At 39.8% G+C, this 24,579-nt stretch overlaps 1 protein-coding gene across 2 annotated transcripts in view; it reads right to left on the minus strand.

The window, feature by feature from the left end:
• Marchf11 (membrane associated ring-CH-type finger 11) overlaps nucleotides 1-24,579 on the minus strand; it is a 99,500-nt gene that overhangs the window by 9,159 nt on the left and 65,762 nt on the right. Inside the window, exon 3 of one of the 2 annotated variants that reach the window (XM_032898688.1) lies at nucleotides 10,465-10,657. The exons of the other annotated variant lie outside the window; for it this stretch is intronic. Coding sequence (XP_032754579.1) covers nucleotides 10,465-10,657 — 193 coding nt within the window. The remainder of the gene's footprint in view (nucleotides 1-10,464; nucleotides 10,658-24,579) is intronic. 2 annotated transcript variants of the gene reach the window in all.

The raw sequence follows: 24,579 nt of genomic DNA on the forward strand, positions 1-24,579 counted from the left end.
CCATATGCATCTTGCTTAGTCCCAGCAGTTGCTCCCACTCTAGACCTTTTCCATGCTTCTGCTCTCATTCCAAATTTAGCTCAAGACTTTTCCTGCACACAGGCTTTGCTGACCCTAAATTGATGATCCATTTTCTCATCAGTCTTCAGAAGCTTCTCTCCTGGTACTTTCCAGGTTGTATTTAATCTTTTTCAGTGAATGTTTCTCTACAGCAAGTAGACAAAGCAGTGGGCAATCTACACCCTGCTTAAAAAATGCAAAGGGGGCCCAATAGTGAGCTTTTCAGGCTATGAAAACCCTTTGATCTCTGTTACAACTTCTCATTGATAGCACACATTTATATGGATGTGGCTTTATCTCCATACAATATTACAAATATTACACTTCAGGTTAATGTAATTTTTATGTATCATAAGTTCTTTTGGTATATTTAGCCATTGAAAATGCAAAAAAAAAATCAACCACTCCAACTAATCTCAAGTCAAAAATAGGCAATGTGTTGTATCTGGCCCGAGGCCCTGTGTGCTACCCCATTTTCTGTTTCTTTTTTTTCTCTGCCATGTACTTCAGGAGTAGTACAATGTCAATACATAATGCAAGTAGCATATGTATGCCAAAAGGCAAGCTGGGTAGGCAGCTTTCCATGGAGAGACCCAGCAGAGAGGGTCTCAACTTCTTATGAAGGAAATGGAAGTTAGCAATAATAGCATTGGTCTGCTATTCTTTTACTTTTGCTAATATTTCCTTAGAAGAACTAAGTTTTTACACAGTCATCTAAGATGACAGCTTTCTTAAAACAGTATCTTTAATTTTACCCCTCATAGGAGACCTATGGGGTTAATTAGTGATGAGAGACCATTCCAGCACAGCCAAGAATGTCGTGTATTAGAGATGAGTTCGTTCCTAGTTTAATTTCTGGGGTTCAAAATGCAACAGCATCACTAATAGCCAACCATGGTATAGCCAAAATTGGTAAATATCACCATGATTAAGGCCTAGAAAAAAAATCCTATAATTTAAACTTCCCAAGAAAGGGCGAATGACCTACGTCTCAAATTACAGAAAGTATGAACGTTTTCTATTTTAACCAATTCAAATAGCCCAGATCCACTCTTTCTCTGCCCCTATCATGCACTCAAATTGTGGTCACAGTCTGTGGCATTTGAGGCTGGGGTTGGTGTTCGGGGTAGACCCAGATTGTGTTTCCAGCTGACTGCCATCGGACACTTTCTGAATGAAACAGTGGCATTTCCTAAAGTCCAGGGCAATTAGCTGATTCTGAAGTCAAAGAATAATGATATGCCCATATAAATAAATTCTACTACAGCTACATAATGATTTCTAGTGAGCTAGCAGAATGTGCATTCTGTAGTAGTAGTCAGACATGGCACAGACTGACAATGCAGCCAACCATACAGGCTATCATCTACTTAAGATGGGTTTGAGGGGAAACCCAGAGGAGCCCAGGGCTAGAAGAGAAGACTGTTCTGTCCTTACAGAAGTAGAAGGGTGAAAGTCTCCTAAGAGCCAAATTGTAGGTCCCTGATAAAATTATAGCTCAAGAAAAATAAAGGAATTTCCTGGAGCTGGAAATTACAGTGAGACAGACATTCAAGAAAGGGAATACAAGCTAATCAGCTTTTGTGGTTGTTATGCCAAGCAGTATTAAGCTGGGCTTCTTTTATCACATGTCTTATGATTCAGGCAGACTTAACCACGTCTGTGCTTCCTACATAGCTCAACAGTACACAAAAAGAAGCAATACCTCCCCCAGCCCACCTTTAACTAAAACCCAGACTGTCAAATATAGAATGGAGGCAGCCTTGCGCAGCCCACTCTATGGCTTAATGTTGACTATTGACCTCAAAGCTCCTTTCCTGAATAGCTCCAGGAGCTTAGTTCCAAACTGGGTAGTGATGGTGGTTCCTGGATAAAGGATGGGGTATGATGAAGAATGCATCTGGATTGAGGGTTTTATCATAGAAAAACTTCCACATGTTTATTAAATCCTTTTTATGGGAATTGCTAATAGTGTTGAATGGAGAACATTCATTAAATTCAGGTCACTCTGGAATGCTGGTGTCTAGGGAGGGGACAGGAGAATGACTGGCATCTAGGGTATTTACTATTACTTCCAACAAAGAATGTTAACCCATGCCAGAATATGCTAGACCTTGGTAGTCCAGCCTCACTTTAGTTAGGTCTAGGAAAAAGCCTCCTCCATTCAAGCATCCCGACCCCATGCCTGTAGAACAGCATCCCCCACAGGACATAAGTAGTGGAGCAAACATGCTGGTCCTCCCTTGGTAATTCTACGTTATTTATTTGGAGCCGTCTGATGAGTTTCATGTTTCCCTATGTTTCATAGCTTTAACATGTGCGATCTTTTAGACAATGACCTTGCATCTGCTTCAAGCACACACATCTTACCTATGATGAACAGAGGAGGCACTTTTGCTGCCTCCTAATTATGACCTGGCTCAACTTCTAGTGATAATTTATTTTTAATTCTTGTTTCCTCTGTAAATTCATTCTTCACACAAAATTCTTAAAAATATTTTCAATGTTTAAGTGATTTCAAAGATACCAGAAAACAAGAACATATTGTTTTTTTGTTTTTTGTTTTTTTGTTTTTTGTTTTTACTTTTTGCTTGAGATTTACTAGAATTTTATGTTTCCAGGGCAGGAGATCTGTTTTCTTATGCCGATTGCTTCATATTTATTGAAAGCAATAGAAATGGCCCACAGACCTTTTGTGATTATGTGGCCATCCCTGATAAATAAACTTATTTATGGTAGTACTGAAATTTCTTCTAGTCGAAATTATTCATTTTTACTCATTTAATACCCAGAGAAAATGTACTTTTAAAATTTCCCATTAGCAGAATATTAACCCACAATATAATTCTGCTATCTATCTATCTATCTATCTATCTATCTATCTATCTATCTATCTATCATCTATCATGTATCTGTATATGTATCTATCATCTATCTTTTCACTCATGCATCTATTCATCCATCCATCCATCCATCCATCCATCTCTATCTCTCTCCCTCCCTCCTTTTGCTAGTCCTTCTGCGTTAGCAGCCAGCTCTTTATTATGCAAAAGCCATGCTCCTTAGTCATCCAGTTGGCTTTGGAGGCTACTGCTTGCCTTTCTTTGGGGCCAGGTGAGGAAGTGACAAGCAGTTACATATTCTGCTAGACTGATAATGCAGGCCCAACCATTAAAAATTGAAAATACAGGAACGTACCCTCCCTTCAACATGTATAAAGGTGGGTTATCCCAACAATCCTAGCCTTTGTACACTTTTTAAAGATTTATTTTTATTTTATGTAAGAGGGTTTTTTTCTGTATACATGTATGTGCATCGTATGCATTGCAGACATTGTGAGCTGTGATGTTGGTGCTAGGAAGGAGATCTAGTTTCTCCACAAGTTAGGGAATGTTTGTAACCGCAGATCAATCTCCGCCGTCTCTATCTATACTGGGTCTGAGGAAGGGTGTCTCCTACTTTTACCATTGCCATGGTCAGCTACCTAGCTCATGAGTTTTATGGAGATTTTCCTGTCTCCTTCTCCACTTCCCATAGGACTGCTGACTTTACTAGCACATGCTGTCACAGTGCTCTCACTGTCTGCCACTTACTGGGGGTCAGAGTATTCGACTCAAGTCATCAGGCTTGTGTCACAAGCACATTTAGTCGTCAAACCGTCGTCCTGACCCTATTTTTAACTTTTAAACCTGGAAAATATTACAAATTGAAGCAAAATCACCTGTACAACGAATGCTAGTCTAAACTAAAAGGCCAGACAAAAGGGACAAAAGGATTATCTTTGCTCTTTAAAATCTAAATATATGTCTAATACAGTCAACCAAACATTAAAATTGTGTTTATCATTTTGATGCTCTATAATGAAGTGTGAATACATTCACATGTAACTCCTGAGAAGTCTGAGTGCTCAAGAAACTTCAACCTGATAAATATTTAACAGTGAGAAGTACATTTCAATATAGCTAGCCTCACGACTATGAGACTTCTTTGAATTTAAATAACTGTTTTGATTAAAAATATAGGAGAATAAAAATTTAGTTGGGTGATATGAGCCTTCTGCTAAAGAAGCATATGTTTCAGTGTTGACTGTAATTGGTACAGTAAGAAGAAAATATTTTGATCTGTTCATCCCTCTAGCATATCCTGGTTTACTTTTTAGAATTCCCTAAATTTGGAAGCGCTTAAAAGCAGTACAGAGTAAAGAGCTATATTAAACTAAACATGTCATTATTTCAGTTGAGACCAGTAGCATTCAAGGTGGGGTGGTTGTAAATTTATGTCATTTCAAAAGAGTTCTGAGAGTGATCCTTGGTTCCTGGTAAGTACATCTGAGTGTGTGTACAAAGGTGGATGAGCGTGCCAATGTTCACCCCTTCATTCTCTGATCTTGTGCTTTAAACTCAGAAATGAACAGGGAGAAGAAAAGTTACAGGCGAGTAATTTTGCTGGTGAGCCAAGTGAGAGAGGGACGCTGTTTTCTTCAACTATTTTCAGGCGAAACATTCTTCCCAGAAACAAAAAACAAAGGTGTCCAACAGCAGAAGCAGCTGACCCCAGAGCATCTAAGCATGCTGGGGCATCCGGAGTGTGTGAGTCAGTGGATACCGCTCTCCATCACCCCTGCTGAACCTCACCTCAGAGAGAAAACATGGAAGTAAGTCACAGGAACCTTCCCTTGTGACGCTGTACACTGCACCACTCTTCTTCAAAACTGTAGGGAAGACAGGCTGCCTGCTGGCATGACCCCAGGTGGCCATACTTATTTTCTTAGGTAAAATTGCCATGCTGATCTAGTTACAGAAGTGATGTGAAAAAAAGTACCAAGAGTCGTATGCTGTTCTGTATTGCTAAAGCCACAGCAGCAAAACGAAAGTGAGGTGATAGAAGTGGGAGAGCCATACTCTGGTGGGTTTTAAACAGCCAAGGCTGTGTAGTGGATTATTGAAAGGGATCCTCTAAACTCTAATACACATGCCTACTACTCTATTCAGACCCTCCGCTCTCAGAAACCTGTTTGAAGAAACAGTTAAAACAGGTGTGTACTACAGCGGTACCCCTCATGGCAAAAGTGACATTGAATGGCTTACATAGCCCTCAGCAGATGGGAGTTAAGGAAATCCTGGTAGAACCAACAGGAAAAAGTTTGGCGATCACACTGTTGGGTGGAAAGCACTGTATCCTGCACTCATTTGTAGAGCACGAAAGTGATGTTCCTCAGAATCCGGTGTCTTTAAGAACAAAGTGATCTGGATATACATTAAAATGCTGAGATGTTCATTCTTAGAACATAGAGGGACTGTCACTTCAAGAAAAGGGTTGTGAGTCAGGTGTCCTTTTTATAAATGTAGATTTTTCACAATCACAAATAAAATAGATGTGCAGATAATGTGCCTAGCTAGAAATACTTGAAAAGAGTGTAAATCCACTTTTTAAAAGATGGAAACAATAACCAGTGCCTTCCACTATGTCCTGGGAAAGATCAAAACCTGTCTTTCTCAGACATGGATTTGCCACCAACTTATGGTGTTTATTAGAATTTTTTAAAGTATGTTTTCTTACTCTGTGATATTACACAAGTAAAGATGCATAATTTTGGCATGAAGGTATTCCAGGATTATTTGTCCTTGTTACCACAAATAAGTCTCTTACCAGGGATGCCTATGTAATGACAAAGGGGTTTGTCTTTAAAGGAAGTTGTGGGAATCTCACTAACACAACAGGGCTTTAGTTCGTCACTTCTACAACGTTCACATTAATACATTCAGTTTTTACTTGCAAGGTAAGAAACTGACTCATTGTCCTTTCATCTCCTAAAATGTCCAAGTGGTCATTAATAAATATCTTCCTCTCCCAGCACACCCTCTGGATCACACGGTCAGAGGATTAAAATCTTCCAATCCCTGTAAGAGCAATGTGACAAACCAAATCTTCTAGCGAGTGCCCTGCCCCACTCCCCACACGGACTCTTCCTTCCTGGGTTTCTAATCTTTCCTAGTCCAATGTGCAAACCTTCCTTGGAAAAGTCAGCAAAAGCCTATGTTAGTTTATACTTCTGAAGCTACTATCTCTGGGGGGTATATCTCAGAGGATTAGGTTGTCCTGTGAATAATGCTAGTCTGAATGACATCCATTTAGGTTCTTGAAAGTGATCCCCAAATACCTTTTCATATTATACTTCCTACAAACAAACACAGGTTTTTCAATAAATATAGCTTGAAATTTTAGTAAAAACTTTAAAGCATATCTCTACTTTGTGGCTCTTGGTCTCTCTGGGACTCTCAACCCAGAGAATGGTCTTTTAGTCTCCTTCACAGTCTTAGTCCTTTTGAACTTCTTGTTACCTTACTCCTCTCTCAGAACTAAGTCCTTTAATTGTTAAAGAACTGCAGTCCATCTATTTCGATGAGGAGAAACTTGTATATAGAATATTTACACATTGGCCACTCTGTGGTCTGACTATATGTTAGTCATCGACTACATATGTTTACTTAAATTAATCTAAAGGAGTTTTAACTTAAAAATTTACTTTTTTCATTCTCGCTAGCCACTTTTTACACATTAAACAGCCAAGCATAGCTATGTGTATGGTACTCAACAGTGCAGATATGGACCATTTTTATATCTATGGAAATTTCTATGTGGCAGACTGGCTTTCACTATTTCAACGTAGACCCCTGGGAGAATTTAAAACATTAAAGTAATAACAAGTAATAAGCCAACCCTTAGGAAGAAAATTAATTAATGATAAAATATCAACAAAAAAATTCAATATTCAATGTATCAGGTAAAGAATTTTCAAATGCTCTCAATTACGGATGTTTTCTGGGGTAGGGGATGTATTTCTATTGTAGAGGACTGCACTAGCAAGCCTAAGGCCATGCATTTATTCCTAGGCCCAGAAAACGGGTTCTACAAACCTTAAAATGTCTCTACAACGATTTGTTTTCTTAAGACTTTCATAAAATAGCTGAATTTTACATTTTCCCCTAGAAGAATCATGTGGGTATTTTTCTGGATTATTTTTAAAAGAGCATTCCATTCAAACTGTCAATCTGTTCTGTCTTGTTTAAAAAGCAATCAAGTTTGGAAAGCTGATAAAAAAAAACCCTTCCAATTGCTTCTAAGCCCTCTCTGTGGAGAAATGAGAAATGAAGAGGCCTCCTTCAGTACCAGTAAGGCAGCTTCTCTGCTCACACCAGGCATCAGCCATTAGGTTGCTTGCCTGTCACTTCTTCCTCCATGAAATTTCCTTGAGACTTACCCTCCAGGCAGTGCCGAGCAGGGACCACTCCCTGCATCATTGAACTACCATTTGCCTGCCCACGATGTCACACCCCATTATATTTCCAACTACATGTTTACACACTTAAGCTCTCTGTCAAACTAAGCCACATATAGTGACAGGAAATTTCCAGGGAATTAGGTTTTGAAATGGCACGGGGAATATACACACCTCGGCAACTTAGGTGTGTCTTCAGAGAAATGGAGGCCAGCAAAAGTTTTTCAAAGGAAAAAAAAATGAAGGGAGGTGGATAAAATACTTTGAAATAATCTTTGGCCATGGAGGATTAAAAAGTCAACGATGCCCAAGGGAGACACCAGTTCAAGGTAGGGCAGGTAAGGTATGAGGTTGTGGTGGTCTCTGTACAAAGCTTTGGTTCTATGGTGTTTGGAGACAGTTCTTAGCAAGCACGAGCACGAGGTCTCTTCCTCAGTGTTCCAACACTCAATTTGCTTGGTTGATTGATTATTAGGGCTCGACAAGATACTTCATTTTGGTTCTGAAGACCTCTATATCCACATGAGGGCCTGGCCTGCCTGGAGGCAGAAAAACAACTGACCTCACTTTTAATCCTAGTCCCTAGACACAGAACATGTCCAATAATTGGGCTGAGCAAACTAAACTCACAATTGTAAATATTGTGAAAAATTGTAACAATCCTTTCTTTTCCAAGTCTTTGTCTTCCACTCAATTGTTTCCAAGGTGTAATCTATGTGATTTTTGTTAGTATGCACTTTTAATTAGGAGACATTTAAATTAATTTGAAATGTTGGCGGGGGCTGGCTCTGGCAGTAAGCCAGTTGGCTAATGCATCTTTTGTTATGTTGCTTTCTCAATTTCTTGGGGTAAAAGAACCTGACATTTTCACAGATCTAAAATATACTAATTAATAAGGTTGCCAAAGGAAGTGATGTCTGATCTGAATTGATGTTTTTCCAACTCTGCAAATAGATCACTGAATGAGAGAGTGCAGACTGAGGAGGCAAAAGACAACAGAGAGTATTTTCAATATTTATAACACAGATACAAACTCACTCTCTAAAATGTCTCTAGAAAACATGGCAAGTATTTCTGTTTCTAAGAGACTTGATTTTTATAAAATGAGAGAACATTCAAATTTCAAAGGAGGAGCCCAAATATAGCACCTATTTCCCAAAGATTCCTAGTTCACATGCCTGTGTTCTTGGAAGCAGAGTTCTAATGGTCTTAATTAAAATGCTGACAGTAACATGTTATAACTTAGCAACGCATGCACACTGTGAAGCTCGTGGAGATGCTTTCCTACCTAGGAGGCATCTGGTCCTTCTTAGTTTTACAAAGAGGCAAGGAAAGGCAATCAGACCTTACAGGTCAAATTTTTAGCCAAGTGAGTCATGATGTTCATTTGCTGTATTTCACTTTCTTCTTTAAATTTATTTTTGTTGGTACAAAAAAAAAATACAAAGCTTCAGCTATTGGTATACACATAATGCTCATATTAACAAGTAAATAGATCAATCTTCTCCTGAATTTATCCTTTATTTATGGTAAAGACTTTTAAAATCCTTTCCTCCAGGCTAAGGAAGCACTTCCCTTGTAATACCAAAAGTATACCTTTTTTTTTGTTTTTTTTATAACAGACATCGGGGGATAAACACATTCTCTGAGATGCTTGAGGGATGGAGAATGATTTCATGGCTCCTCTTTATTTACAGCAAGGATCTAGACATTAAATCTCCATCTGCATGGTTACTGTAAGAGTGCTCACATGTGTCTAATTACCCAGGCAAGCTGTACTTAGATTATCAACTTTCATAACAGATGAAGGAGAAATCCTTCATCTCTCATTTTAGGCCTGACGTTTCATCATTTTCTTTCTTGATAACCTTGCATTCATGACAAGGGAAGAAAGAAAGCAAGGAAAGCCTGGGTGACTATATTTTAAATGTGTGTAAACTTCCTTTTATAAAAGAACTGGGGATATGGAAATTTCTAGTTAAATTAAGACTCTCATATGTACAGACATTAATTCAAGTGACTTAGCAACACTTTGGTGTTTCTGACTTATGCACAACATATCCATATCCATTGCCAACTATAATAGGATTCTTTCATAATCACGGTTGTCTTTGTTTTGACTGCCTGGTCAACATTATTTCCATGGGGAGAAAGGCAGGATGGACAGATAAAGCAGAACTACTCATGCAGAGGCTAGGATCGGAAACCAAGTCATCTGATCATGCATGCTGCTTTTGGCCAAGGACCATTGACTCTCTGGCTTCAGTGTTCATCAACACTGCAGACAATATGCACAACACTGACTCCAACTCTACCTCTCAAGACTCAGTAGTTCTGGGTTGAGCCTGGAAATGGGCATTTCTAAACAGGTAATGAGATGCTACTAGTGCTTTAAATCATGGCCACCTTCCCCTTTGGTTCGATTTTACACCCCAGGAGTCTTTTAGAGCAGGCGAATTCACCTGGGTGCCCTTCACCAGGTGCTTTTGTGACAAGACATTAACTGTCACCATCACAGTGCCTGGAAGAACACGTCACACCAACACATCATTGAATGCTGCATGTTCTGTTGACCAGACAAGTGAACCATGAGCATAACTTTTCTCATGAAGTCTATTTTAGCTACATTTAGGGAAATTAAACAAGGAAAATTGACCCATGCTCTCAACTTTACAAGGGGCCATTTTATGTTCCTGAAGGAATCTGAGCTCCAACTATGACGTAGGTTTTTTAGGGCACAGTCATCTCTGAGAAGCCAGGATATTGCTGTTGGCATCGGCCCATGCTTCCTTAGCCTTGGGAAGGGAACTGATGTGTTCTTGCCCCTTAGGCAAGTGACATTCCTAACATAGCTCACCCCAAGTAATTTTTTTCAAACCCCATCTTCTTCTTGGCTGCAAAATATGCCACATTAAATGAACACCGGCCTGTTATTTTTCTCTTCAGACTACACCTAGAAGCAGCCCAGTTGTGGCTACCTTCTCCTCCTTGCCCCAGTAATTAACCAGAAGTGAAGGTGATGGACACAGCAACAGTCTGCATATATTAGACACACTGGTAAACGTGAAGATGCTGAAAGAGATGCATTACCGACAGTTTGTGAATATCGAATACTGTGGTCTTACCTATGCACACTAGATCCATAAAACCATACATTCCATAGCAGATTTGGAAAAGGATGTCCTTCCTCTGCCACACTGCATAGGGGCTGAAGGCTGACCAGAGGAGCCAAGTCACACTCGCTATTAAGAACAGGGATCCTAGGATTACAGCGATCATCTGAACTTTCTCAACCAGTGTTATAGAAATGCTCTGCCACTAAAAGAAAAACAGAGGCATGTAAGGAAAAGGTGCTGTGCAGAGTTAAAAAGGGAAAGGGAACATCACATGGTTAGTGTTTCTCGTCATGATGCCATTCCCTTTCCCATGTGACCATCCCCCAAATGAGTTTCTCCATTATATGCAGGACATAAAATCACACAAGCAGATAATGATCAACGAATTGCCCTCAACTCTGTTATTTTCACCAGTTCACCATTCTTAGCATTTAATACGATTTTAGTCCAGATAATAATACTGAGTGTGAATGGCTCGAGAATATTGGGCACCTGGAAATTGCATACCCACATGAAATTAAATCCATTCTGACAGCACACAATGAGGGCTCCTCTACCTCATGCTTTCCCCCCCCCCCTTCACATATTTAGTGTTTTTTTTTTTAGGGGAAATCCTTTCTTATTCTTGTAGAAGAATGTAAATTGGCAAATAAATTATACATGATCATCAGTAAAATAGTCATTGACAATAATGCCTATTAAAATAATTCTACAGAAACTACAAAACTGTTCTTATCTATGTTCTTATCTGTTAACCTCAAATTCTTAGATGTAACTGGCTCATTATCAGTGGGTAAGCCCTGGGGCACTTTTATCGAGATTTAGAATACCAAGGTGGATCTTAGAAACACATGAAACCATAGTGGCACACAGTATCCAACAAAATGTAAGTTAATATCTTATGTATCAATATTTGATAGGAATGGTAGTTCTCCAGACACCCTTCAGTGGTCCTATTAGTTTGAGGTCAATTAATCATCTTCTGTTATATATGCTTGAGAAATACATAAGACAAGAACTGATGGTTGAATCATAAGCAATAAAACCACATTCCATAAGCAATGAATAACACAGTACCTGCAGACACTCAGCTTGTGGGGGAAAGCCTGGCTGCTGCCAGGGTGGGCTCATCAAAGAACCTTCCCCCAGGGTGTGCAACCTGATATGTCCATTCAATAAATCTGAGTTTGCTTAACACTCATACTTACCTTAAGTCTGAGCATGCTCTGAATGCACTGCACTGAATGTACTCCACCCTCACCTGTAATTTCCCTCCATATTCTCATCCTCCCTCCTTCTCTCCCTCCCCTCCTCCCTCCCTCTCTCATATATACTCCATTAGTGGATAACCAAATAATCAATTTGTAATATTTTAAATCTGAACTTGACCTCCGGTATTCACAGATATATTGTTGAATTCTAAACTCGTCATGGATTAAATGTCAGCATGCATTTAAACTAATACTCTGCAATCATTTACTTAACAAAAGGCAGAACCACCAGTCAGCGATTCTTTAATGTGATTCTTTAATTCTTCATTTTAAGGTGAGGTTTCCTTTATTCACTTAAAAATCTGAATAAATAATAAGCTGTTGTGTATTATTTCATCTTTACAAGTGAGCAAGGTTGTATTTCAAGTGTAATTTTGCTTTTCCCGCTAGCTCCCTGATGTAACTAGGACATGTTAACCTGCCCGCTATGTATTTAGTGGTAAAGCTCCTTAAGTTTGTTGTCACTCAACAAATGTGGAGTGTCACTGCCACATGTTCTCCTGTACTGTGGATTTATATTAAAACTTGCTCAAGTTAATAAAGATTAAAAAACCAAAAACTTGCTGTCTGTACAACACAGAATGCTGGCATGCACTCTAAATGGATGCGGCCATATTTCTGTGTATGATTTTACTCTGTATCAATCACTTCAGGTAGATAAAAACAAGCCACGAACCAAAGCATAAGTTTTAGAGGTTCTGTTTTTCAGATGGGCTCACAGTCATGGCACTGAGCCCACAATTCTCTTGCTGCACAGATTCCTGACCACTGAGGAATGCACAAACACAACCGGCTCTAAAGTGAATCGCATTTTTAAGTTTACAAGGTGGTGGTGGTGGTGGTATTTGTGTGTGTGTGTGTGTGTGTGTGTGTGTGTGTGTGTGTGTGTGTCTGTGTGGGTGTATGTGGGGAGGGTGTTTTGTGTATATGTATTTGATTTTCATCTGGAGGCCCATATGCTAAGTATATAGGATTGAATCACAAGACTACTGAGTAATCAAAAATAAGTGAGTGGGATTCAGTGGGAATGTTCTTCTTCAATGGTATACATTTTCCTCTTGCCAATAGTCAGTGTGATAGAAGAATAAACATTTAAATTGAACAGTTCCATGTTAAGTCATTATATTCAGCTTCAATTAGACCTACTCATTGATTTAAGCTTACCTACAAAGATCAGTGGCAAGGTGATGTCTATAGGCACAGTGTGGGTATCCCTAATAGATGTTTGATTGTGGGAAGACTTTTGCAATACTTTAATATAGCTTGGATGTAGGAGAGAGAGTGGCCACATAGTCTCTGACAAAAGAGTCACCTAACTTTTCTGTAGTCAAGTTTCTAACCCACAAGGTATTCCCCTCCTTTGCAAAGAAGGCAAAGGAGTAACAGGATACTTGTCAGGAGCAAGAAATATGGGTGCTTCATCTTTGTTTGATTGAGGCCAAATTTAGGGTGGCTTAACATGTGAATGCCTGTAGTTCTGAATAAATGTGTTTAAGGTCATCTTAGTAAGCTAAAGGTAAATAATCTGATTGTGCTGGAATGGGAGGGCCAATTATGGACTATTATTACAGATATTTTCTGTTGCTGGTGATTTTTTCAAACTTAGTTTTAAAGAAGGATAAACTGTGTATACTTTACAATGGATCCTCTGAAATTTTCTGGTACCATTCTGTGAGTAAATCAACTTTCTCCACTAACAACACAAACAAATTATCAAGTAAATGGATGTTCCTCGCGTGATGATGAACCCTAAATGTAACATCACTTTACTGAAGGCTAGTGGGGACAAATACTGTTGAAGTGAAGATTATAGAATGTAGTCATGGACACTGGGGCTTCCCTTTATAGAACAACAGCATCTTGGTGATTTCTTTGGCCTCTCTTAACAGCTCCCTCATATTTCTAGCCTTAAGTATATGATAAAGGAAGGCTGTCTCATTCCTCTCATAGGGGGAAAATAGCTCTAGCTTCTATGGTAGGAAATTCAACCAGCATCTCAGAAGTCAGAGATTATTCCTAGGATCAGCTCAGTGACACTAGATAGTACAGTAAAAATGAAAAATCATGATTTCTTGAGGCCTGTCATTCCAGCTCAGGGTATCTGAGGGCTACACATCAGTTTGTAGAACAATGTGAACTTGAGTTACATTTTTCAATAGTTATTCACAGTTTTCTCCTCTGGAGACACAGGTATACTACTGCATGCCTGAATTCCCTGCACTCAAGAGGAAAGGAGGGAAACTGCCACAAGCCTGAACCAACCTGGTCTCCTGAATAACTTCTTAGATAACTATCAATCCATAATGAGATCTTGTCTCAAAAGGTTTTTCCTCCCTCTCTCTTCCTCTTCCCCTCTACATATATTTCTATCCCTATCTATCTATATGTCTCTATCTCTTTCTCCTTGCACATACTCTTTCCTGCATGCATGAGAGCAAGAAAGAGATAGAGAGATAGAAACAGAGACAGAAAGAGACAGAGAGATAGACAGAGAGACAGAGACAGAGAGATAGGGACAGAGAGAAAGAAAGAGTGAGAGACAGAGAGACAGAGACAGAGGGAAGGAAAGACAGAAAGAGAGACAGAGAGACAGAGATAGATGGAGACAGAGAGGGAGTATGTGAGTTTCATTGAGCTCATGCCATGAATGGAAAGGAAGATTAGTTAAATTGAATCTCCAAACTTACTGTTATTTCACTCTAGTCTACATTTAATTCACAATCCTGAAAAACTGTTTATATCTGAGCAACTAAACGATTGCTCCTTGAAAATTGGGACCAAGGAGTGCCTCTGTTGGAAGTTTGGCCTCATTGACTGTCATGGAGATAATTTAATGATAAGAACTTACATTCATATAGGACCAATATAACGCCAGTCATCTTACTAAATTATAGGTATTAACTCACTGAATTACCATACAACCCTGTGAGAGAGCTACACTCATCATTTTAAAGATAAGTAAATGTAATCAGAGATGATGGGATGGATTATATTGATTAACAATTTGACAAGATTTATAATCACTTAAGAGGGAAGCCTCTGGGCCTGACCATGAAGGATTATATTGATTAGGTTAAGTCTCTAGTCATGTCTGTGAGGGATTATGTTAACTGTGATTGGAGGGCCCACCCTGAAGCTATGCTGGAAATCACTATTCCCAGGTCTTGGCTCCTAGAAAAAAAAAAAAAAAACAACAATGACAAAAACAAAAAACCGAACAACAAAACTCCCCCCAAAAAACAAAACAAAACAAAAACCCAACCTAACAACAACAAAACCTAGTTGAGTACATCTGGTTACTCTCTAGTTCTTAACTACAGATGCAATGTGAACAGCTGCCTCACATGTCTGCTATGACATGTATGGTTGTACAGTGTTGGTCAAAATAAACCTTTTTTCCCTTAAGTTGAGGTTGACTGGTATTTTATCACAATTGCAGAAGAAAATAACTACTTTATAAAATTGGTACCAGCAGTTGTTTTTTGCTCTGTTAAACCTGACCTTGAGGATTTTAGGATGCTACAACTATTTTGTGAACAAGATAAGAAAGAGTCTGACAGTTTTGGCCTTTAAGACCCTTTGCATGCTAGAACCCAAGTGTACTTGGCTATTCTGGTGTAAGGTTGGAAGACAAGGTTGCTAAAACAAATGTGCTGAGAGGAGGCTCAGTTCATGAGGTTTCAGGAGGAACAAGGACTAGGGGTCAACTGTGTGATATTTTGGCCAAGAATCTGTCTTCAGTCTGCTTATGTCTTAAAAAGAATGAATAAAGTTAAATTTAAAGATGATGGACTAATCTCTTTGATAGAGGGCATTTCAAAACAGTAAAATATTCAGGTATGAGCATAGCTGGTTATGTTCTATGGCTGTTATGCAGTTCTGTAGTTAAACAAAGAACAAAACATTGAGCAGAAAGACATTAAAATGTGCAGATTATTAAGGAGGAAAAGAGCTTAAATAAGTTGAACTATGCAGCCAAGGCACATGTTGACTGTGACTGTTGAAGCAAAATATTCTGATCTGCACTGAGACAACAGGATCTGTGCCACAGAACAGCCATCCACCAACCAATCAGAGCTAGAGAAGATCCCTGGCCTACCAAAGGAACTGAGCTCCTAGGCAAAGTGTTTCTCCATGATTGGCACAGAGAAGCTTAAACATCTGTGGTCCATTAGGGCCAGGCTGCATGTCAAACTCATGGAATTCAACAGCAGCAACAAGGTGATACAGTATTGGCAGATGTGAAACATGCAACATTGAGGGAATCATAGAGAGCAGGTAAGGCAATGTGTGATAGGGTCAGAAGTTGGTGCTAGGAGGCCTTAGAGGCTCTTAGGCAAAGTTGTGAAGATGAAATCTAAACTGCCATGGAGACCCTAGGAAGATGAAGACGGCAGAACCAAGAGCTATCTGTTGAGGAAAGGTGCATGAAATAAAACAAAGTCACAAGAGAGGTTCTGTGTTTTGCTGGCAATAGAGCTCAAGAGTGGGGCTACTGAATCCTTCTGGGACTGATGACTCTATGGAAGGCATCATATGCTAAAACTGGAGATACAGGATTTAGTCTTTGTCCTGCAGGGTTTCAATCTTACTTTACTCCCATTATTACTTGGTATGCCTTCATCCTTCCCATTTGGAAACTCTATGCTATTGCACATAAGAAATATGTAATAACTCATTTTGGATTTCATAATTAAAAGATTGCCTTGTATATAAGATGAGACTTGGACTTTGGATTTGTAAACAATATTTGAAGTGATAAAGACTGCAATGACCTTTAAAATTAGACTGACTGTGTTTCTGCCTTATAGCATGTGCCATGAGCCACAAGGTTAGAAAGTTCTGACTTCAGGATGATGTATTTGGATGTTGGCAAGTAGGGGTAGTCCCGAGTATTAATGAGGCAAACTTCTGGACCGAATGATGAGTAATTATCTTAATTAGGTTAATTGAAGTCTGAAGATCCAGCCATAAAGTGGGAAAAATCATTCACTTGCCCTAAGTCCTAGGCTGCATAAACTGGAAAACTGTGTCTGACCTTGACCATTCATTCATGATTCCCTACCACCTCATTGTGCAAGTAACATAACCAGCTCCTGCCAACTCTTGCTGCCAGGATTATTCCCCTGAATTCTGAACCAAAACAAACAAACAAACAAACAAACAAGAAAACCTTTTTATCCCTATAGCCAGGACAGTAAGCTTAACAGTTTGCCCAAGCTCATCTCATTTGGGACTTATATTGTGATCATATCGTTAACATACTAGATCTTACAACTCTAGTGAGCTTTAATGACAATGTCATATATCCTCTTCTATGCACCCCTATGCCATGATTCTGATGATGCTCCAACCCTGGGTCCTATGGTCTGTTAAAAGAGGACTCTAGCTGGACTTGCGGCTGAACGCTAAGCTCCCACAACCAGTTCTGGGTAATCCTGGGTCCACATTCCTAAGGGAAGAAGGGCTGAGCCTGTAAATACCATCGAAGAGGGCTTTTCAGTTTTCAGGTCACTGTGCTTGGCACGTAGTTGCTATAGAACTTAAGAGAAAGTGATCAAGGGAGATCAAAAGGAAGAGAAGGGAGGGATGGGGGAGGAAGGGAAGGAGAGACCTCTCTCTGTTCATTTTATTTCTCTCTCAGGTATCATTTATTACTTTGGGCGCTGAGCATGTTCCTTCTCCCTCTCACGATGCGCTCATTCCTCCCAGCTGGGCTCTAAAGCCACCTCACTTACACAAACCACCCTGTCTTCCTCTCCTGTTCTCCCTCTTCTGAAGCTGGCTCTCCCTTCCTGGCCCTCAAATCCACTGTTTGTACATCTGCTTAGTGCTCATTACTTTCTCACTTGGATCACAGGCAGCCCTGTGGTCTCTACATTTTGCACAGACTGAAGGTTTTACGATGCTTGAAGTTGAAACTTGCCCCTTTATACTCACCACACTGCTGACCCCACCCATCAGTGCCTGGGAATGTGGGAGACTAAGAGTGGCTTCTGCCATCCATGGAACTGCCAAGTGGCCATTCTTTTCACATCTGTCATCAAAGTCCCTGCTCTGGCCAAACCACCAGTCAAGTCGAGATCTGTCCCCCAACACCTAAATTATTTCTGAATCGCCCTCTCTGCTTCCTGCATCCTGCTCTCATCCTTTTTCTACTTGTTTAAGCAGCCATGGCCTGAGCATGCTGTTCTTCCTGGAAGAACAACACTGACACAATCACACCTACCACACAAATGCCGAGAGAAAGAAAACCAGTAGCAGCCAGGGCTCTCAGCTAATGCCAGCTAAGACTGCCATGAGCTTGCTCAGGAGCATCCATGGGTGCTTCTTGAACCTGGAAATTACAGCTTCTGAGATACAGCCACAAAAGTAAGATAATCTCAGGGACTTGAATCACTTTAATTTGAACTAATTTAGAAAAAGATTCAACTTACCTCATAAAGTACATCTTCTCTGAACATGAACTCTTTTAGAAGTGCTTTTGTCTGTTCCAAGAAAGATACAGACAATGCACGTGGTCAAGATTAGCAGCACTGTGTGAGGGTCCATGCCAGTCCCTCTTCACAGAAAATGTTAATGTCTCTGAAACCATAATGATGGCAGTCTTACAAAAAGATTATTACTGATTAACTTGAGTTTATTACTGCCTACAGAGAAGACAAGATACAGAGAAAAGTCTAGGAGTTTTCTATAAAACATGTCAGGAGACCAAGCCAAAACAAGATCTAAAGTTTCTGGGTAAATCACTTCCAACCAGTAAGACACACCACTTGGATATCCAGGAAATCACCTAAGAGATGTGATGATCTCCATCCTGCTACCCAAAAGAGTTAGAACATTTTCTAAGTTAAGAGCCCAGTTTGCTCCTAGAAAATAACATGTGGTAAGAGGACGCCAGCCTGAACTTAAGCAGTGTTTTGTTTGGTGAGCATTAAATCACTGAGCCCAAAGTACTGCATGGTATTTGTTTTTACAAGGAAGGCCAGATACGAATCATAAGCTAATGGGTCTGTAGTAAGATGATAGGTGGGATTACTCACCAGGGCTACCCAAGAGAACATCTGTCCTTAGGAGTGTCCTCATCAGAAAGAAATGAATTTAAATACAATCTATGTCCAATCATCTTTAGATAGTGTTTAGATTGTAGTCCTAGAGTTAGTTAGGATTGGGAAAATGGACAAAAACATTGCCACTGAGAAATCAGAATGACAAGAAAATAAAAGATTCCCTCAGTTATAGGTCTGTTCTTAATAGAGTGGCTTTGTCAGCTGCAAGATTAAAATGGCTTCATAGTTTGGACTGGGGCTTCTTTGCTAAAAAGTCATCTTCATAAACTTTTTTAGAGCTCAGATAAAAATCAGAGAAAAGAAAGCTGAAACCTAAGCAACCTCTAGAAATCATCAGAAAATAGAACCATGTGTTTGGAAAAGTTAACAACAACTTAGAGAATGAAAGAGAGTTTGAAATCACTGACTCCATGCCAATCAACTTCATACTATAGAGGAAATAGATAGGTAGCATGGAAAAGAAAATCACTTTCGTAAAACTGACTTATGAAGAAACGGAGCACATAAATAGCTCTTTAGGTTACAGAGTCCAGGCTACCCTTTGGACCTGCTGTGCCTCTCACACTGACTTCCCCATCCAGATCATCCTGTCTTGGTGTCTTGGGCACTATTGTCTTCATACCCAGCTATGAACCAAAGTGTTAAAACATGACTTACACTAAATGTATTACAAAGAAATAATTACAAAGAAATTAAAGACTCAAGTAATTAAGACTATAAATTAAGATGTACTGTTGTTCAGTAAGCCATTCTCTCCAAACTTAAATTCTAGATAAAAAAGAATCAAAATATCATCAGGAAAGCTGTTTCCTTGCTATTATTCATATATTTACAGGAAAGGTCACTCATTTAAATTATCTTCTGTCAGGTGGTGCCAATCATTCCAATGTTTATTCTCTTGGCTGACAAAAGCAAACTTCCACATCACTGACTGGGCTGAAATTTCTACAAAAATCAGACAGAAAATCTCTGAGCCCACTGTCTCTATGAGAACAGTCTCACTGTCATCTCCTGGTTACTGGAAATTCACATAGTTGACTGACACTATACTGACCATAAACTGTCACTTCATGTAAGTAAAGTATCTAGACCTAAATCATGTAAACAAAACAACAACAACAACACAACAAAACCAAGCAAAACCTAAACAGGGTAATGGGTAGCTTCTCAAGTATTTCAGCATATGTGAGGGCTCCAAGTTATTGGATAAAATTCAGACAGTCAATGAAACAGTTTCTTCTAAATACCTGGAAATCTCACAGCAGGATAGATTGGGAATCTGGTTCAGGTCCATGTGAAGTAGCAGATGGGACACACAATATAGGTCATGGAAAAAGAGATCTGTCAACCTGAAAAGTTCTAAATTCAACTCTAGACGAAAGGCATCAATGTGAGGTGAAGATTTGGTTATGAAACGAGTCAAGGCAAACGGAGAACTTGGACTTGGAGCAGAGACAAGTGATATCCAGAGAAATACATGTGACTGGCCAGAGCCCAGGACACTCATTGCAGGAGTCAAAGTTTGAGTCTTTTCAGAGTAGTGTCTATCGCTTCTTGGCCTTTTGACTAAGATCAAGTGTCTTCCTGAGTTCCTCCCAAGGGAACTGGACCTTCCTTTACAGGCCCATTATTTGAGAACAGTCTATGACCATAGACTTGGGAGCTTGCTTGAGAAAAAGCTTTTGCATTCCTCTATTATTTCCTTCCTAATTCCTCAAGAGCTATCCACATCTCACTTCTCTCACTTGATTGTTCCAATCTTTTATGGATTTTCATACACTGCACAAGATGATATGTATTGAGATAAATACACATGTATCTCATGTATTCAGTTGTTGAAGCTTCATGCTACTTTGTCTCTCCTTAATTTTTTATAACAAAATAGGTCCTATCAGATTAATGTTCCTTGCGTACAAACTGCCTAATGTCACTGACCTCAGTGACTTAATTTTGTCACACATGATTTATAGGTATACAGCAGTGCCTAGTGTATGTTTATCTAGCTACTCCTCTAAATACTGAGTGCACTGTGTTTACATGCTGGGCACCGGGAACCTTAGTAAAAGAGTGTGAGACTATAGACATGCTGAATTATTCTCTCCACACAGATGTAAGAACTGTCCTTGCTAAAGGAGAGTATGAAAAGATTTTCAGGCTTTTCAAGTTTGCCTTTCACAGAATTTCCATTGCTGACAGCTACATTATCATCTCAGTTCATGCAGAACATGCATTGAGTGTTCTAATAGTGGGCAGAACGGTGACCTTGGTAACACGGGATGACAGCAAAAGGCAGGGATCAAAATGTGGAGATTTTACCATTTTGTCCCTTGCCTATAGATAGGAAGGTACCATGTGTGTGGTACAACAAAGATGAGTCTAAGAAGTGGCCCCGCTACTTCATCTCATAAAGATCACAGTGGTATTCTCTGTAAATGGCATTTGATACTAGCTATTGGTATAGTTTGGATATGGATTTCATGTGCTGAAAATTTGGTCCTCACTGTGAAAATGCTGGAAGATAGTATGCCTTTAAGATAACAACTGAACTATGCATAATAATGTATTTAGGAATATATATATATAAATTATATATATAAAATATATGTGCAAACATGTATGTATGTAACAAAAATTAATGAAAAAAGAGGCTATGAATTTGAAGGAGAGTAAGAATGGGTCCATGAAAGGGTGGGAGGGAGGAAAGGGAAAGGGAAAAATGATCTAATTATATTATAATCTTAAAAGATAATTAGTGCTTTGAAGCGGAAGAAAACAGAAGGAGATCCATTCATTCCCAGAGGAGTGATACATGTCCTATTGGGATGGTTCTCCTGAGTGAGGGTAGGTATAAGAGTAAGCCCTCTTGGACCCAGGGGAGGGGGAAGGCCCCTCTCAATCCCCAGGGAGTCTATAAGGGTAATTATACCTGAAATTCCTAACACTGAGCGATGTGAGTCTGAAGAGGCTACCTCCTATAGCCAGACAGGATCCTCAGTAGAGGGAAAAGGACTGCAACCCACTCACAAAGCCTTCAATCTAAAACATGTCTGCTTATAGGATATTCACGGACAAAGATAGAGCAGAGTCTAAGGGAATGATCAACCAATGATTTCTCCAAATTGAGACCCATCTCATGGGTGAGAACCAATTCTTGACACTAATAATGATACTCTATTATGCTTACAGGTAGGAGCCTAGCGTAACTGTCCTCTGAGAGTCCCCCACCCTCAGCAGACAATGGGAAGAGATACAGAGACTCGCAGCTGAACATTAATTAGACAGAGTTCGGGGAGTCTTATAGAAGAGTTGAGGGAAGGATTGAGGCACCCGAAGAGGATAGGGACTCCACAGGAAAACCAACACAGATGACTGACCTGGACCTTGAGGGCTTCCAGAGACTGACCCACCAGCTAAAGAGCTAGTATGCGCTAGACCTAGGTCCCCTGCATATATGTAACAAATTTCCTTGTTCTTCATGCAGGTCCCCTAACAACTGTCCTTTAATCTGCTTTCTGTCTGTGGATACAATTCTCCTAACTAGGCTCCCTTCCCTGGCCTCAGTGGGGAATGAAGCACCTAGTCCCACAGAGACTTCATGTGCCAGGGTGGGGTGATACCTGAAGGGTGCCCCTCCTTCCCAGAGAAGAAATGGAGGGGGAAATGAGGGGAGAAACTGGGTGAGAGGATTGGAAGGAGATGAGGGCTGGATATTAGGATATAAAATGAATGAATGATGAATGAGAGTGAGCCAGGCCCCAGAGTCTCTGCAGCTTCCTGTTTTGTCATGTGATCGCCTCTGCAAAGGCTCCTGACTAGTGATTCTATTTACCTTGAGTGCCTCTCCAGAGGATGAGTAGACAAGGCTACCTGATCTTGAGCCTCAACCTCCAAAACAATAAACTCAATGTTTTCTTTGTAAAGTGCCCAACCTCATGTACTTTGTTATATCAAGTAAGTAAATAAATGGGAACTAAGACTTAAGACAGTTGTCTAAGGAAAAAACTACACTCATCTTAATGACTTGTTCTCCTTCTCTATTTAAAATAGAGTCCTTGAGATTGAAGACCACGAAGACCAGGAGTCACAGAGAGAGACACAATCAATGAAACTGAATGCTGATCCTGTAGCATCTACTGTCCGGAACAGGAATTTGCATATATATGTAAATGTATATATATGTATATGTATAGTATGTGTGTATAGTGTGTGTGTACATGTATGTGTATGTGTATATGTATGTACATATTCAATGTTTATCGGATGCTAGGCATGTGTGATATGCATAAAAATCACTAATTTTGGGGAAAATTCCTATTCTTATGGGGTCAAGGTATACTTATGGAAAAGGTGGATACAATGCTTTGTGGGTGGATCTATTTCATTCGCTGTGGACATTAGGGGAAGCTTACAGATCATGTAACCTTGAGTCAAGCTTAGCAGGATGAGTAAGAGACAGTTAGGTAAAGAAGCTGATGTAGAATTGTGAGAAAGGAAGAACCATATGGAAAGAAGACATTGCTGGGGAAACGTTATGATTTTTCTTGTCAGAAAGTAGGAATGGAGTGGGAAAGTGCTAGGAGGTTTCCACTATCAAGTAGAGAGCTTAACTCTTTGCCACAAAGCACTGACCATTGCATAAGTATAAGAAAGATGGCTCTGGATGTGGTGACTCAGAGATGGTCTCCTGCTTAGCTTCTTCTGTTTTCCAAGGATGAGTACAGCACCCCAGTCCATGTGCTCTTCTGTCCTGTGGCTCTTACAACCATGTAGTAGCAATCATTTCCCTACCCCTCTTAGGAAGAGGACACATTTGACCAACAGCGCATGGCAGAAAAGACCGAGTGTCTACCCCCCAAAACGGCTGTCCTTCTGTAACCAAGGTAACTTTCCTGGCATTTGGAAGTCACAGCAGTTAACAATTCTTGCCTTCGCTGAAGTTACCTGGGGAGGGTCTGGGTAAGTGGAAGTGTCACTGTGTACTTAGGATCTTCTTGGTATTAGCCATATGTCTGGAAACAAATTCTCTGCATCCAAGACACACAACAGACACTGTGCTGGCCACAGACATGTAAACTTTTCAGACCTCAAAATGAAGTGCAAGAGGAAGATGGTTGCTCAGAGATCTAAGCATCAAGTCAGCTCTTCTTCCCAGTGGGAACACACTGGGTTCTGTGCAGTTCTTACCACTCCACCAGTGAATTTGAGCTGCACAGTCCCTCACCCCCCACCCCTTCTTTGTCTTTACAGGAGATCTCAATTCATAACTGTTTTGATTCACAATTTCCTAGGTACCAAGGAGTTTACTAACTTACTATTTAATCTGATTTTTCTTCCCCATCTCCTTTTACCTATACCTTAACAATTCTATAACAATAAAAACAAAACAAACCTCTTAAAAGCAGTAGAGGTGCTTCATGGATGACAGAAGTGTTTAAAAATAGATGGTGGCTATGCCAGCCTGTAAATGAGCCACACAAACGGAGGTATGCAAGTTATATCTGATAAAACTTAGTTTCAGAGTCTGAAATAATGTATGTCCTTAAAATAGAAAAACAAATGAAATCTTCAACTTCTTTAAACTTAGTTGGTATGTGCTATGTTCTATTGCAAAATATTTGAAATACACTTAGTCTCCTGGCAGAAACTGAAGAAAAGAACCATTGGCCTAAGCACAGTGCATTTTGCTTCTGTCTTGGCAGATTGGAACTATGGGTTGGATTGGAATCTAAGGTTCCCTCCTCTTGCTGAATGACTTTGAGCATGAAGGACTTTATTTTGCTCAC

The sequence above is a fragment of the Rattus rattus genome, chromosome 3 (genome assembly GCF_011064425.1).
Source record: "Rattus rattus isolate New Zealand chromosome 3, Rrattus_CSIRO_v1, whole genome shotgun sequence".
Lineage (NCBI taxonomy): Eukaryota > Metazoa > Chordata > Mammalia > Rodentia > Muridae > Rattus > Rattus rattus.